General features: G+C 46.7%; 1 protein-coding gene across 1 annotated transcript; it reads right to left on the bottom strand.

Annotated features, from left to right (window-relative positions):
* Window positions 1-708: 708 nt before the first annotated feature.
* ddr2b (discoidin domain receptor tyrosine kinase 2b) lies at window positions 709-16,867 on the bottom strand. The gene is made up of 17 exons (XM_072688318.1): window positions 16,864-16,867; window positions 14,846-14,934; window positions 11,207-11,309; window positions 10,578-10,809; window positions 9,984-10,131; window positions 9,610-9,712; window positions 8,967-9,150; window positions 8,086-8,326; window positions 7,931-7,996; window positions 7,623-7,759; window positions 6,636-6,837; window positions 5,398-5,627; window positions 4,599-4,720; window positions 4,287-4,484; window positions 3,161-3,395; window positions 2,247-2,396; window positions 709-2,106 (listed from the first exon to the last, which is right to left on the bottom strand). The coding sequence occupies exons 2-17, from the start codon at window positions 14,913-14,915 to the stop codon at window positions 1,951-1,953; spliced, it is 2,577 nt and encodes an 858-aa protein (XP_072544419.1). The 5' UTR covers window positions 14,916-14,934; window positions 16,864-16,867; the 3' UTR covers window positions 709-1,950.
* Between the last annotated feature and the right edge of the window lie 259 nt (window positions 16,868-17,126).

Here is a 17,126-nt window from a genome sequence, read left to right as displayed (position 1 = left end):
TAGGCTCACACTTCATAAAGTCCACCATACAGGTAGGTGTACCTTCCTTGAGGAAGCTATACTCCACATAACTTGGGTTCCCACTCGTAAGTCCACCTTATAACCTCCACCTTTTCCGTACAGGTCGACCCTATGAGTGGACAATAAGACTATAGTCCATCTGTTGTCAGGTATTCATCATGCACCACCCTCAACCTCCAACAATCTCTGGTCAGTTTCTGACCACAGGGCTGCTGTTGGACAGATATTATTTGTGTGGTGGTTGGTTCTTATTACAAACCTGAAGGATCCCTATGTAGGCTCTTGTTTTCCACAATTTGGGCCCTTTATAGACTGACTGGGGCCAAGTCCACCAACGTCCTACATGCTCTGACCCATCACGTTTTGTGCACACGGTGACTTTTGCCCATGTTGCCTCATACCATTGTTGAACACGTTTGTCATTACAAGCTATTTTCCTCAGTGTTGACCGAATGCTGACATGGTGTGAAGTGTGACACTTACATAAGAGGTTGACCTGTTAACTTTAAATAGTCTACAGGCAGTATTACCAGCTGTTGATGTCAGGCTGATGTCAGATGTGAGACAGTACAGATGTGTTCGAGTAGAGTAAAATACAAAGTCAAGGTTTATTAGTTTACTAATAGACAGTAAAGGTATATGCAATGTCATATTTATAAAATATGTAAGCAGTTAGAAAGCCCTGCTAAAAAAAGCTGCTCCGGAAAGATGGTCAACCGGCATCACACCAGCATAAATCAACACATGTTGTGTTTTGAATACCAGTGTGATGGCCAATCAGCATCAGACCAGCACAAACCAGCATATGTTGTGAACTGAACACTGGTATGATGGTCAACCATCACCTGACCAGCAGTTGTTGTGTTCTGATCACTGGTATGATGGTCAACCATCATCAGACCTGCGCAAACCAGCATTTGTCGTGTTCTGATCGCTGGTATGATGGTCAACCATCACCTGACCAGCATTTGTTGTGTTCTGATCACTGGTATGATGGTCATCCATCATCTGACCAGCATTTGTCATGTTCTGATCACTGGTATGATGGTCAACCATCACCTGACCAGCATTTGTTGTGTTCTGATCACTGGTATGATGGTCAACCATCACCTGACATGCACAAACCAGCATTTGTCGTGTTCTGATCACTGGTATGATGATCAACCATCACCTGACCAGCAGTCGTCGTGTTCTAATCACTGGTATGATGGTCAACCATCACCTGACCAGCAGTCGTCATGTTCTGATCACTGGTATGATGGTCAATCAGCACCAGACCAGCAGTTGTTGTGTTCTGATCACTGGTAAGATGGTCAACCATCATCAGACATGCACAAACCAGCATTTGTCGTGTTCTGATCACTGGTATGATGATCAACCATCACCTGACCAGCAGTCGTCGTGTTCTAATCACTGGTATGATGGTCAACCATCACCTGACCAGCAGTCGTCATGTTCTGATCACTGGTATGATGGTCAATCAGCACCAGACCAGCAGTTGTTGTGTTCTGATCACTGGTATGATGGTCAATCAGCACCAGACCAGCAGTTGTTGTGTTCTGATCACTGGTATGATGGTCAATCAGCACCAGACCAGCAGTTGTTGTGTTCTGATCACTGGTATGATGGTCAATCAGCACCAGACCAGCAGTTGTTGTGTTCTGATCACTGGTATGATGGTCAACCATCACCTGACCAGCACAAACCAGCATATGTTGTGTTCATCCTGGTCTGTGCTATTTCTTTTGCAGGTATCAGACAATGCTGTTTAGAATACATAAGCAAGAATCAGACATATCAAAATACATTCAAATGACCCCCCCATGGGAATTAATTACACAAAGCTGGCCACCAGCATGCAGCCGGGCTGAAATTCAGAATGAATCGCTGAAGGAGATGTATGTGGGTGTGTCTCTGCGTGTTCGTCCATCAGCTCCAGCGGCCCGTGTTCAGGTCAGCCTGGTGTCTCAGCAGAGCGCTGTGGATGTGCTGGAAGCTGGGCCTCTCCTTGGCGTTCCTCCTCCAGCAGCTGTGCATGAGGCTATGGACTGCATCAGGGCAACAGGCGGGCCGTGGGAGATAGACCTGTGGAAGGCACAGCACAGCTCAGCACTGCCATCTTCAGGAGAAATGAGGCATCGACTTTTTAAAAATAAAGGATCTATTGCAGCCACCAAGATGAAGATTCAAATAGAGTAGATTTTCAACAACGCAGTGAGGCTGACCTGCTTGTTCTGGTCTCGAAAGAACTCGCCAGTGTTCTCGATCACCTGGTCGTCAGAGAGCTGCGAGTAGGGCTGCTCCTTACATAGAGTGAGGGTCTCCCAAAGGGTCACCCCAAAGGCCCACACATCACTGGCCATGGTGAACTTCCCCTGGCGAAACGACAAGGGTGCAGTTAGACATGCTGTGGGCTCAGCATACACATGAGCAGTCAACAGTTTGGACACACCTGCTCGTAGAAGAGTGATCATGTGATCACTGGAGCTATTTTCCACGGTTCACCAGCACAGGTTTATGGAAGTGGACATGTCTTCAACAAAAGGAGATACCTGAGGACCTCGGAAGGAGTTCTCGAAGTTCACCAGGCTGGAAAAGGTTTCTCGAAACCATTTCTTAAGAGTTTGGCCTCCACCAGTCCATCCTGAGGTACGCGTATGGTCACCTATGGTCAGGACGTGTGGGGACGTATCTAGGGAAAGCTGAGGTGGTTCGGGCATGTGGTATGGATGCCTTCCGGTCGCTTCCCATTGAGGTTGCACCCATGGGAAGACCCCGGACCCACTAGAGTGATTATATCTCCTGGCTGCTTGGGGATCAGCAGGAACTGATAGAACATGCTGGCGACTTGGGAGCCTGGGCTTCTGTGCTTGCTCTATTGCCACCACAAGCCTGAATAGGATCAAGTGGCAAGTCTAAAAGTCAAAGTCTAGACCTTAAGCCAAGTCAAATGTTGTTGAAGGACCAAGAAAGAGCCGGTCATGCAAGAAAGCTCAGCAACTGGAGATTTCTTCTCAATAAATAAATAAATAAAGGATTCATAGACTTTCTAACGACACTGTACGTTCAGGCAGGTGTGTCCAAACTTTTGACTGGTACAGCAGTTTCGATTCCCACAGAAATTCCCAGAGAGTCCTACCAAGAGAATGCTCTCCCAGGACATCCAGCGGATGGGCAGGACAGCTCGGCCCTGGATGCGGTAGTAGTCCCCGCGGTACAGGTTCCTGCTCATGCCGAAGTCGGCGATTTTGATGGTGAAGCTCGTCCCTACCAAACAGTTGCGGGTGGCCAGGTCCCGGTGCACGAAGTTCAGGGATGACAGATACTTCATTCCCGAGGCAATCTGAGTGGCCATGTTGATCAGTGTGCTGTAACTGCAAGGAGAACCAGATCATAGTTTGTAGGTATGTTCTGCACGAGACCTTAAAGGAGCACATGGCTTTACATCAGATGATCATTGATTTGATACGAGGATCAAATGATGATTTGGACCTTTTTAAGGCAGTCTCACAGACTTGTTTATGTAGTTTCTGACACTGTAAAAAACTGCAGCCATCATGAAGCCTGTCCACAATATACTAATATAAACGATAAAGTATTGGGACACCTGCTCATTCATTGTATCTTTCAAAATCAAGGGTATTAAAGAAAAGAGTTTATCCTGCCCCAGATAACATGTCCATGGGGGCCTGTATGGGCAGCCCAACAGGGAACTAGAAAGTTTCGGGCTTACATATGGATGCCCATCAGGGTCAGTGATGGGAGCAGGAGGGGTTAAACGTGGGCCCAAGCTGGGTTGTACACAGCATATGGAGCCTAGATGGGACTCATGTGAGATTAGGGTGGGCTGTAATGATGGAGCCCATTTGGGAAGCCAGAGTGGGTCCCAGTTACTGTTGGAGTGAAGACTTACTACTAGATGTTGGAGCATTACTGTAAGGATTTGATTGAATCTTTGATTGAATCAAGAGCATTACTGAGGTCAGAATGCTGGATGGTCACCACCCCACCTCCAAAACCAAAAGTACTGGATGGAGCACCAACCAGCATTCCAGAGAAAACCGTCAAGTCCACTGCTGTAGCAGAATGCGTTCAATAGAAGGGGTGTCCACAAACACTTTTTAATCCTTTTTCTTCCTGAACTTTGACGGCCAATCATGTCGTGGCTGGTTGGCATTTAGTATAAGGGGAAAGCAAGCGGTCACATTCACACCAAGATCTCAGACTGGGAGAACCCAAGAACCCTGCAAGCCCAGCGGACAGACCTGATGGTGGCGGTGTCCTTTCGGTCTTCTCCAGAATCTTGAAGCTCATGGCGAGAGAGGAACTGGTTGAGGTCTCCGTTCTCCATGTACTCCGTGATCATGCACAGCGGGTCGCTCTCCACGCACACAGCCAGCAGGCGGATGATGTTGGGGTCCCTCAACCTCGACATGATCCTGATCTCCTTCAGGAAGTCATTTCTGACCAAATCAGCATTAAATTACAATTCCACAATTTTTGAATCGATGCGTCTGAGATATGCGTCTTATCTATAATTAAATAAATATATAAATATAAATACGATAAAAATGTACCTTGTGTTTTTAGTTGCATCTTCTCTGAGAGTCTTGACTGCTACCAAAATGGGCCCGTCCTCAACACCTTCCTCATCTTCCTTCATAAAATCCTGCATTCCGATGGCCTCACACAGGTGAACCTGAAGCAGAAAGCTAGTTCATTTGGGACATTATTTCAGTGAGGAAAACTAAACAGAGCTTTATTTGATCTTATAAGTGTGGCGACGTTACCAGTTCGTAGTCAAAACTAAAGCTAGAGTTGGTTCTAATGCTAACTTTCCATTCCACCTTAAATAGTGCCTCAGCTGCAGTGTGTATATTATAACAGCAGAGTGTAACTGCTGCATGATTTAAGGTGGAGCGGTCCAATCTTTACTCTAGAATTCCGGTTGGTTAGAAACCAAGCTATAGAGGAAATGCTCTGTTCTACCAGCGGGAGAACCACACTCCTTTCTTTGGTTCTAAACTAGCTCTGAAGGGCGCATTCAGAATCAAGGAGGAGGCTAATGCTCATGCTAATGCTAAAGCTAATACACACACGCTAAGTAATCAGACTGCAGAGTTGTAAAGGAGCTGGGAGCTGAATGGTCAGGTAGGTCAGTCAGATTGGACACTGTTCACTAGTGTGGATTAGCACAGTTTACATAAGCTGTATTATTCAAAGGGACACAGATAGATCGGATTGGACTGGTATCGTCCGATTTTCCATCAAACTATTCCTTTAACTGTCTTAAACCCACTGGAGCCTCAACATCAGATCACATCTGCGAGGCCCTTCGCTTTGCTTCTGCTAGTCTAGCTGGACCTCTTCACTGACCTCTCCAAACTGCCCTTCTCCAAGCTTCTCTTTAAATGTCAGCTTCTCTCTAGGGAACTCCTCCAGAGCTCCGTCCCGACCCGGCGGCAGCGGCACAGGGACTGCGGTGACGGAGTAGCCTCGGCTGCTCACAGCCTCCTGCTGGTTCACTATGTCTGCCTCTGCATAATGGGGGGCGGCTTCCTCCGCAGGGCTGGTCGGCGGTTCGTCAGAGGAGGCAGCGATCACTGCTGTAACACAGGCAACAGCACAGTAGTGTGAATAGCACATCTGGGAAGAACCAAGGGAATTAGCTTATGTTGGTTATCTTGAGTTCAGAGTTCAGAACATGGACGTGACAAACCGTGAACATCAAACACGGCTGCTCCTCCTTCAAAAGAACATCCAGCAGAACCAAAAAACAGCTGTAAAACAGGCCAATTCCAAAACCCCAAAACTGTTACATCACAGTCTTGACCGATTTTTCTTTTATACAGCCCCTAAAAGTTACGTTCGGCAAGTCACTAGTGAAAGCCTTTCAAGGCTAAATGCTACATATGCTACATGGAAGGGTAACATGGAAGTGAGACTAAAAAGGCTTAGGAGCTAACGCTGGGCTGACCGGAGCTTTGGAGCTTGGAATGACGTCACACCAGAGCTGACCCAGCAATGTTAGCATTGTCCCAAGTGATTTATTAGTTATTTATTAGATATTAGTTGATAACAACACAATATGCAATATTTTGTTGCGCATCCAAAACACCATGGACATGGACAGTACTGTGTTAATGAGTTAATGAGACACAAACAGCTCGGCCATCTTGGATTTTGAACTCTGGGCTGGTGAGGCTCTCCCAACTTTCCGAGCAGAAAATCTCACTTATGGGGGCGTTCCAGTTGCAATTTCTTACCTGGAATCGGAAAATGCGACATTCCCATTCTAATGGAATGCAGTATTGATGGCACTGTGGGTATCTGCACGGGGAAGCTGGTGAAGAAAGCGTGTGCTAGGCTTAAAGCTAACCCAGACGACAGACTACAGTCTGTTCTGGTAGCTAACTGCACATTGCGCTGAGAGGACACTGAGAGGACACTGAGAGGACACTGAGGCAATAGCACTACTCTGAAATTACTAAAAAAGCGTTTGTAAAGTGCTAAGCAAGGCTAGGCCAGGCTAGGCTAGGCTGCTGTGGGTCGACTCGGTGCCGTTAAACCAGGCTACGAAGGCAGAACTCCAGATTAGGCTCACTGTCCCTCACCAAGGTTCTCCGTAGCCTGAAATTCTGGCGATTTGCGCAAAGCATGAGTTGGCTCCTGATAGTCAGACCCCAGTGGGAAGACCCTCTCGTAGGTAGAGGTGGACTCAGCATCGCTGGAGAGGGAAGAGTGGCGACGGGGGAAGGCTTCCCTATGGGCTGAGAGACGCACCGTCAGTTCATCATCCAACATCCGGCGAGAGGCCTGTAACAGGTTTTAGGAAAATTGTTATCCTATGGTGGGAGGTATATGATCGATAATTATGGGTAATTATGTCCTACTCTAGTGGCATTCATTAGAAGGGGTGTCCAGAAGTATTTGGGCATATATACATACATATGGAATCTGCTCCTGAGTGTCCTATTCTACTGGCACTTATTAGAAGGGGTGTCCAGAAGTATTTGGACATATATAAATACATATATAATCTGCTCCTGAGTGTCCTATTCTACTGGCATTTATTAGAAGGGGTGTCTAGAAGTATTTGGACATATATACATACATATGCAATCTGCTCCTTAGTGTCCTATTCTACTGGCATTTATTAGAAGGGGTGTCCAGAAGTATTTGGACATATATACATACATATGCAATTTGCTCCTTAGTGTCCTATTCTACTGGCATTTATTAGAGGGGGTGTCCAGAAGTATTTGGACATATATACATACATATGCAATCTGCTCCTTAGTGTCCTATTCTACTGGCATTTATTAGAAGGGGTGTCCAGAAGTATTTGGACATATATACATACATATGTAATCTGCTCCTGAGTGTCCTATTCTATTGGCGTTCTTTAGAAGGGGTGTCCAGAAGTATTTGGACATAATCACATACATACATATGTAATCTGCTCCTTAGTGTCCTATTCTACTGGCATTTATTAGAAGGGGTGTCCAGAAGTATTTGGACATACATACATAAATACATATGTAATCTGCTCTTGAGTGTCCTATTCTAGTGGCACGTTAATGAAGGCAACAGTCACTCACTTTCTCAAGCATCTTCTGCCAGACCTGTCGCCACAGGATGATGATGATGATGGCCAGCAGGATGGCAATGATGGCCACCAAGCAGCCAATGAGGATGCGTGTGTTGCTGTCATCGATTTTGTGTGTTGGGTCGCCTCCTAGAGAAGGCAAACCAGAGGATAAAGCAATAAGTATTCATTAATGCTGAAATCGTTCACACTGGATGGTGCATTGCATGACCAGCAGGGGGCAGCGTATGTCTGTGTTCTGCTGGATAGGGAAGGCTGAATGCATCTAATAACTGATGCCAGCAATCCTTCCCTACTCACCTGGGTGTGCACTTGCAGGGTGGCCACGTTTCCGAGGTATTAGAGAGGTGTTGTACACTGACGTGCCTGGGTTTTCGGGAAAGTGATGAGAATTAATTAATTGTACGTCTTACACAAACACACACACACACACACTTAAGTAGAGCACATGGTACCTGACTGGAAAGCAACCTCGCTGAACATCATCCAGGCGTCGCCGAACGCAAAGCGGCACTTAATGGCACTGGCCATGCGATGGCCGAGAGCCACCGTGACGAAACGTGCACTTGTGTTGGTGTTATCTGCTTCAGGTTTGAAGGAAACCGGCTTGGCTTCCCAGTCCGATTCAGAGCGGAAGTAGCAAACGGCTTGCCGGAATACTCGAACTCCCGAAGTGTACATGTTGTTGCAGTGGACCTAGAAGGACGGAGAGAGAGAGAGTTTTGTGACACAAATGCAAGATATTTACAGTCACCACCTCTCACAACTGTTAAGCATGGTGGTGGGAGCGTCATGCTCTGGGGCTGATTTACATTGTTCGCTCATTCTGCCCTATTCACTCTTAAAAATAAAGGTTCTTCAAACGGTTCTCAGAGCAGTGCTACATCAAGTGAAGGTTCTTCAGACCTTTAAAAGATTCTTTACACTACTACACCGATCAGCCATAACATTAAAACCATGTTAACATTCTGTAGGTCCCCCTCGTGCCTCCACAACAGCTCTGACCTGTCGAGGCATCCTGTAGTATCTTGCACCAAGACGACAGCAGCAGATCCTTGTAAGAGCCTTGGGTGCCCATGACCCTGTCGCTGGGTCACCAGTTATGCTTTCCTGGTCCACTTTTGGTAGGTACTGACAACTGTATTCCAGGAAGACTCCGCAAGACCTGCCTTACTGGCTCTGAGCCAGTCGTCTAGCTAGCCCCCCCAGAAGTTCAAGGCAATCACTAAAAGCTTGATATTGCCATGACGTCCAGCCGCAGCTGTAGATGTTCCTAATAAAGTGGCCCTTGAGTGTATGTGAAGCAAGACACACTGCGGGAAAAGCCCAGACTGACCTTCATCGACGTGAAGTTTCGGACGCGGTCAAAGTCGAACGTCATCTCCACAAAACCACTGGGGAAACTGGCGTTGGTCCAGCCCACATAGTCATAGCCGGGCCAGGCGCCATACACTTGGCTTTGAGTGAAGTTATCCGAACCCCAGCTTCCGTCGGTCAGCTGACCAAGGCCTTCTGTCAGGCTGAGAGATAGACCAGAGACTTTACATACAACGCAGGCTGCTGCTCCCATCACATCCACTCGAGGCTGTTATCAACAATTGTATCTCAATTATTGTCGTTTTTCACTTTTTGGCATAATTTGAATACGACCGTTGCTCTCTATATTGGGTTCAAATTTCATGACGAACGGACCAATAGAAATGCTCCAAAATGACTTAGAATAAAATCTTTTTACATTGACTTCCACTGAACGGCAAGAATATTTTTTCCTGCTCCTGTAAAGTTGTTATTTTGGTTAACGTTTTGGACTTCATGCCCCTGGGAACCTAAGTTTCCTCTCTAATGAAGTAACAATCTGGCTCCTCAGGGCCCCCCAGAGTAAATGTACAAAGGATGCCTTAAGAAGATCGTTCCAAGGTCTAATAAACATCGGAAGCTCAGTAAAAGTTTAGTATGTTGAAGATGAAGATGCTATTTACCTGTGGCCCACAGTACCATCGTACACGGTGTCATTGAGGTAAACGTGCTGGCCTTGAAAGGTCATCTCCTGGCCAGCAGGAGCGCTATAAGACAGGAGACCATCTGCAGTAGAGGAGAAATGTAATTTCCATAGCTAAGCTACATTGTAGGACAGATAGAAACACATGGGTGAAGTTAGTAGTGTTAGTAGTGTGTGTTGTGCTGGTGGTACGAGTGGATCAGACACAGCAGTGCTGCTGGAGTGTTTAACCACTGTGTCTGTCCACTCGTACCACCAGCGCAACACACAGTGTGTTAATGTGTAAAACTTCTAAGGCTTAACTGATCGATCGATCGATTGACTGATTGATTAAGTGACTAAACAAGGCCTGACCTAGCCATTCACATCCATAAAGCTCCACCCTCATACACACGATCATGGAGTGGTCCGTCACAGGCATGAAACGCACGAAACGTGCAATGATGGGCGGCTCCAGGTCCTTCAGCACGACGTCATAAGGGTTCTTGTTCCCCTCGATGACCTAAATGTGAACAACCAAAACAACAGACAACATAAAAACAAGAGAGCGTCACCCTGACAAACAGCCATTGCTATACATGAAATGGACAAAAGTATTGGGACACCTGCTCATACATTGTGTCTTCTGAAATCAGGGATATTAAAATGACTTTATCCTGCTTTTGGTGAAGCAGGACAATCTCTACTGTCCAGGGGAGAAGGCTTTCTACCATATTTTGGAACATTGCTGTGAGGATTTGATTGCAATCAGTGACAAGTGCGTTAGTGAGGTCAGGATGTTGGATCAACTGGATCCCAAATGTATCGGAGGGAGCAGCATCCATCATTCCAGAGAACACAGTTCTGCCACTGCTCCACAGATCAATGCTGGGGGGCTTTGACCTCCAATAGACATGATGCCAATAGGTTCACGGCTAGTCAGTACCTTCACCCGTTTGGTGTCCTCACCTGACCACCTTTTCGGTCGTGCCAGGAGACCCAGCGGCCGCCGTCCCGGCTGTACTTTATCCTGTAGCGCTGGGCGAATTCATTGCCCATGCCATCAGCGTGGCGCCCCTGGGTGCCCACCAGCGTGACAAAGTGCAGGGTGCGGAGATCAATCTGCAGGAACTCCTTCAGGCTTTTCGGCTCCGCCACCACGTCCGGACACCAGGCGCCGTCGCCGTCGTCAAAGTCCAGCCTTCGCAGGGAAGAGGGCACTGTCAGGTACATGTGTGAAATGTGACACAGCACACAGTGCGGCGCCCCCTGCTGTGTAGCTGCAGGAGCTAACCCCTGGCCACTGTCACACAATGTGCCTACCAAAAACGTACAAGCATCGGAACTCGACCTTGAAGCGATGGAGGAAGATCCTTTTCCATCATGTGAACTGGCCTGTGGGTGGCACTAGAACAGTAGCCACCTCACAATTTACAATTTATCTGTGGTTTGCCTCCCCATCGAGGCAAGTACACCTTAGTCCTTACGCAAGACCCCTAACTCTACATTCTCCTACATGAATCGCATGTAAATCACTCCGCATAAGAGCCCCGGACAAATGTGTGGGTGGGTGTGTGGGTGTGTGGATGTGTACTTGCCTGCCATATCTAGCTGCGGTCGACTCCGACCACTGGCTGGAGGCAGAAATGTCCTCATCCTGAATCTTGCCGCCAGTCATCCCCAGAGGATACCTGCACACACCTACCACACACACACACACACATACAGAGCCATACAAACAGGGTGAGCTAAAGCAGGGTGCTAGCATAATGCAGGATGCAGGGGTATGAAACCCCCCCAGTATTGAGCTGTGGAACTGACTGTACTTTTAGGAGGAGTTAGGGGTGCTCTCTCCGGGTGGGTAGATGGCGCTCTCTCTCCCCTTATCACTCTTAAGCGATGTTGGCTGGCACAGGCGTCTGTTAGCTGGTGTGGTGGAGCTGGGGATTCGACGGTTTTCTGGGACTACCATCCTATACCATACTATCATCGTACATGTATCAGAGGAGGCATGTGTTAAGTCCTTACCCTCCTAGTGTCGAGAGCATTGCTAGTGCTAAGGGGGGTTATGTACGGGAGGGTTAATTGGCAGTAAAATTTGGGAGAAAAATGGAAAAATCTGACAAACATCAAATCTGTCTTGGCTGGTGGATTGTATTTTGGGTAAGGGGATAACTGGAAATCGGATTATCCGCCGAACCGCTCCTTCAATGACAGAGGTGAGGTAGAGCGGGTGGGTTTGTTTTAGCTGTGAAATAAGGTGTAGCTGCTCTCTAGGAGCTTTCAGCGTGAAGGTGAATAAGCAGGCTCTGCTGCTTGGATCCCCACCCCAAAAGTAAATACCCAAATACCACCCAGCCCCTTCCAGGAGGCCTCTATATGGAGACAGAGGGTCTTTATGTACACCAGCTAGGAAAAGCCTAGAGAGACAAGCTTTAAGAAATTCGGGACTTGGAGAAAATACTTTTCCTTGCTTGTTTGTTTGTGTCAGTGCGTCTTAATGTCAATACAGAGCGACCAATGCCAGTCATAGGCTATTTAAAACAATCAGTATGAAGCTGTTTAAGAACTATTTCAGGTGTCTAGAATGATGAATTGACCTATATATGATCTCATGGCTAAAAAGCTGTAGAACAGAAGGATGTGGTTCTTGTCTTGAATAAAACCAATGCTAAATTAATACTATTTGAGTATACACTGTATAAAATATATACAAAACTGCTTCATCTACCTAATTCTCAGTCAAAACAGTAATCATTTTTCAGAATATATTTCTGCCAGGATGAAATGAAGATGATTCACTTGCATTAAAAAGGAGAACATCAAAGAAAATAGATACACAAAGAAGACTCATGAAACGACTATGCAAGACCTGGTAGACCAATGGAGAACCATGCAAGACCTGGTAGACCAATGAAACAACCATGCAAGACCTGGTAGACCTATAAAACAACTATGCAAGACCTGGTAGACCAATGAAACATCTATGCAAGACCTGGTAGACCAATAAAGAATCCATGCAATACCTGGTAGACCAATGAAACAACCATGCAAGACCTGGTAGATCAATGAAACAACCATGAAAGACCTGGTAGACCAATGAAACAATCATGCAATATCTAGTAGACCAATGAAACAACCATGCAAGACCTGGTAGACCAATGAAACAACCATGCAAGACCTGGTGGACCAATGAAACACCTGTGCAAGACCTGGTAGACCAATGAAGAACCATGCAATACCTGGTAGACCAATGAAACATCTATGCAAGACCTGGTAGACCAATGAAGAACCATGCAATACCTGGTAGACCAATGAAACAACCATGCAAGACTTGGTAGACCAATGAAACAACCATGCAAGATCTGATAGACCAATTAAACAACCATGCAAGACCTGGTAGACCAATGAAACAACCATGCAAGACCTGGTGGACCAATGAAACACCTGTGCAAGACCTGGTAGACCAATGAAGAACCATGCAAGACCTGGTAGACCAATGAAACAACTTTGCAAAACCTGGTAGACCAATGAAACAACTGTGCAAGACCTGCTAGACCAATGAAACAACTGTGCAAGACGTGGTGGACCAATGAAACAACCATGTAAGACCTGGTAAACCAGCAACACTGGCCATCCCAGAATCCAGACCTCAACATCATTGAATGTGTTTGGAATTGTTTGGATGCTGAGAAGCAGAAAATGCTACTTGCCGAAAAAAAAATCTTCAACTACAGAAACAGCTTGTGAACTATGGCTTTTGCACAGTACTCTATATTAATATGGCAGACGGTTCCGAACTTTTCCATTGTTTGCTAACATGTGAAGTATCTGCTCTTTAATGGCCAATGACTCGGCCGTTCGGGTCCATCAAGTCACACTGTCCTAAAAGCAGTGGCTGGAAATGTCCGAGAGCAGTGAATGAATGAAGAACTCCATCACCCCATCAGTCTTGTTGGCCTTGGCATGTTAAACAGACACCAGACCCCCCAGCGCAGGCTCCTCTACGCACCGGCTCAGCGTGAATGACTGCCCTGTTCCAGTCCCCGGCCTTGAAAACCACTAGAGCATCAGCCCACTGAGAGAGCTGCACAGACAAACGGCCACTTCTACTCGAAATTCTTCAATGGATGCCAGTCGTAGGGCCTTTTCCACACAAATGCAACCACTAAGATCACATGTTCAGAGAGCCAGAGCACGGTAACATCAAGCTCACTGTGTATGTCAAACGGTATGAAGACACCCCTTCTACTTGGTGAATTCAGCTACTGACCCAGGTGTTAGGCTCCAGACACAGAGCTTTTATAGTGTCTAGATAACAGAGCTGTGGAGCTGTGGAGCTGTGAAGCTGTGGAACAGTGGAACTGGGTTCTCTGGAGGAATGGAGCTCCATCCAATACCTTTGGGATGAGTTGGACTGCCAGAACTTTTCATAGAACATCAGTATTATGTCTTGTGAATACTGAATGCAGTCAAATTCTAACAGCAATGGTTGGATATCTACCGTGAAGCATTCCCAGACGAGAAGATGGTTTCCCTCAAAGTCCTTCAGATTGGGTTTGGTGTAAACCACTCCATTCTACAGAAACTTCACAGCGGTGGTGAATGGAACCCTGTCCAAGACGTGTTGCGATGCTCGTTGCCATCTTACGCCCCGCCAACAGTATATATACAGAATTTATCTACCACGATGGGCGCGGTGGTCTCAAAATGAAGTGTATTCAGGTCAATTTCTGGCGTATATGCTGCCGTCTTGGCAGTGGAAAACACAGAAGCTCCATTGACCGAAAACAACCTAAGCAGCCGTCAACAGTCAGACGTTCGTCGCTATTATGGCAGTGAATTGTCAACACAGGCACGTGCAGCCCGACGCTCGTACACCCCCATTGAAATAGCAATCCACCAAAGTCAGACAGCACCCGGCTCTTAATAGGAATGGCAAGTGATGCAAGTACGCCCAAAACACACCCATTTTGAGCCAAGCAAAGCGTACTTTTCTCGTCGTTACGATAGCAAAGACACACCGATACGCTCTAAATCAAGCTGCCCTTTAAAAAATCTGTCCCACCTTTGATATACTTCATCAGCTCGAGACACTACTACGTCGCACTATAGGAGGTAAGTAGACAGGTTTATTACAAATGTAGCCTGGAAACCATCGTTTATTGAGGCTGACATGCCTCTTTATGTCCGAGAACTGATGCGCAACCATGTGCGGCCTTGGGTTTCGCTCTTACCTGGATTCACCTGTGACCTCACAGCTCCAGTGAGGACGAGCAATAAGATATGCCATCGCGTCCCAAACATTATGCCTTGATTTTTATGCCTGTGAAAACACAACGCGACAGAAACGAGGGTCACTGAGGGTGAAGTACTGGCCCACCATCTTACACGGACACTCAGATCAGGGGCCGTGGCTAATCTGCTGATGCACAGTTTATGTTAACCCCTTTTTTAGCCCTTCATCGGTGGCCAGCTTCTGACCACAGTGGTGCTCTTGGCTGGATGGTTATGAAAATCCTTGGTGTGGGCTGTTGCTTCCTTATAAGGGCCCATATCACGGGAATCCATATATGGACCCAAAACTAGGCAAAATCATCCTATTTTGCATAAATTTGTTTAGCCCCGCCCATTCACATTCGCTGAAGTTATATGATGTGTTTCGGCCTAGGTTGCCGTCGGAATGAGGCTCAGTACAAAGGCCAATCAGAGCAGAGTTCATTTTCAGCTGTTTACACTATATGTCCAAATGTTTGCGGACACCTCTTCTAATGAATGCACATTCATGCACAACTTTAAGTTGCACCCATTGCTGACACCGATGTGCAAAGGCACACATGCACACAGCTTGTCAAGTCCCTGTGGAGAAGTGCAGCCAATAGAATAGGACTCTCTGCAGCAGATGAACCTAGATAAACCTATTGGCACCATGCTGCCTAAAGCCAGGCGTGGGCTAGAGGGGTATATAAAGCCCCCCAGCATTGAGCTGTGGAGCAGTGGAAGAACGGTGTTCCCTGGAATGATGGATGGTGCTCCATTCAATACTTTTGGGGTTGGGGTTGATGAGGTGGGGTGGGGATCCTCCATCATCCTGACCTCACTAACTCTTGTTGCTCTTGTTGTTGAATGCAATCGAATCCTCACAGCAATGCTCTAGTGAAATCTAGTGAAATGCCTTCTTCCCTGGAGAGTAGAGGCTCCAGCAAAATCGGCAGGATCGACTCTGCTTATTATTACTCTCGATTTCGGAAGTAACAGTAAAGGAGCAAGTGTCCCAATATTTTTGTCCTTTTAGTGTATGTTAAAGTAACAAAAGCAGCCTGTTTATTTCTAAGGGATGAATGAATCAAAGCTGGTTTCAGTACATAAATACACATAGATACCATAACCAGACCTGGGGTGGGGAGCGGGCGGGTGGAGGTATGTAGGAGCTGTGTCCTTTAAACACGAATAGTACGTAACCTAAAGCTACTGAGCGTGACTTTAAAAGACACAAAGGCCTTCTTGTAGGTCGACGAGCTCGCAGGTAAGCCCACTCTCTCTGAACACACAGTCCACTATCCAGTTGTTGTTTATTTATCTTGCAAATGGGGCTCCAGAGGTATGTCTCAGTCAGCTGGATGTGGGCGAAAAGTACTGTACGGTCATTCCTGAGGCGAGCGCCAGGCGATTACTCTGCAGAAAAAGCTGCGGCGGGTTGACGGACACAAGCTGCCGGCTATGATGGCAGGGGCGGGGAGGAAAGGGGGGCTGCATTCTCTGGAAGGATGGAGCTCCATCCAGTACTTTTGGAAGAACTACTCATCCAAAATCAGTACCTGACCTCATTCAATCAAATCCTCACGGCCATGTTCCAACATAAGTCATCTCCCAGAAAAGTGGAGGCTGTTTAATTAATACACTGAACAGTCGGATGTCTACCAAACCTATAGGGGATTTAGGCTAGGTATGTAAACAAATAAACAAACAAATAAACAAACAAACAAATAAATAGGGTAGACCCCTACATTAGCCTCAAATAAGCCCTTCAAGCAAGCCCTAATCCCAACAAGGGGCTTAAGCGTCCTAGCATGGTCTGGTGAGGTGAAATGACCTCAGTGTTGACGCTTATTATTATTATTAATAATAATAATAATAATAACAATAACAATAATAATAATAAATGTTTATGCAGGTGCAGATCATTAGTCATCAAAGTCTCGTCTAGCCTTATGAAGCCTCATGAAAGAGTTCTTTCCCTGAGGTTAAAACTTACCACTCTTAAGCCATGAAGTCCACGAACGCAGCTCCTGTGTGGAATTCCCAAACTGCCCATAAGGTGGACGTGCGCAGTCCTCGCCTGCCCAGGCCGTTACTGGAAGCAGAGAGGGGAGTGAGGGCAGTAGCCCTTTAGCAGAGCAGAAGTAAACACACAGGGGGGGCCAGCGCCACTTCTGGGGAAGTGCCAGCCAGCCCAGAACTCCACCTGGGACACATAAGGATCCAATTATGGGGCAAGGAAGCCATTTACTGCTGTTT

Source organism: Salminus brasiliensis, chromosome 9, assembly GCF_030463535.1.
Source record: "Salminus brasiliensis chromosome 9, fSalBra1.hap2, whole genome shotgun sequence".
Lineage (NCBI taxonomy): Eukaryota > Metazoa > Chordata > Actinopteri > Characiformes > Bryconidae > Salminus > Salminus brasiliensis.
This window is presented reverse-complemented; position numbering and strand designations above follow the sequence as displayed.

What these genes read in the sequence shown, in the direction of transcription:
- ddr2b (XM_072688318.1), bottom strand. Translation starts at nt 14,915, where the DNA reads ATGTTTGGGACGCGATGGCATATCTTATTGCTCGTCCTCACTGGAGCT. An exon ending in GATGGTACTGTGGGCCACAG is followed by an intron (nt 9,151 to 9,609) that starts GTAAATAGCATC and finishes TCTATCTCTCAG; the next exon opens with CCTGACAGAAGGCCTTGGTC. An exon ending in GATGCAACTAAAAACACAAG is followed by an intron (nt 4,485 to 4,598) that starts GTACATTTTTAT and finishes TGATTTGGTCAG; the next exon opens with AAATGACTTCCTGAAGGAGA.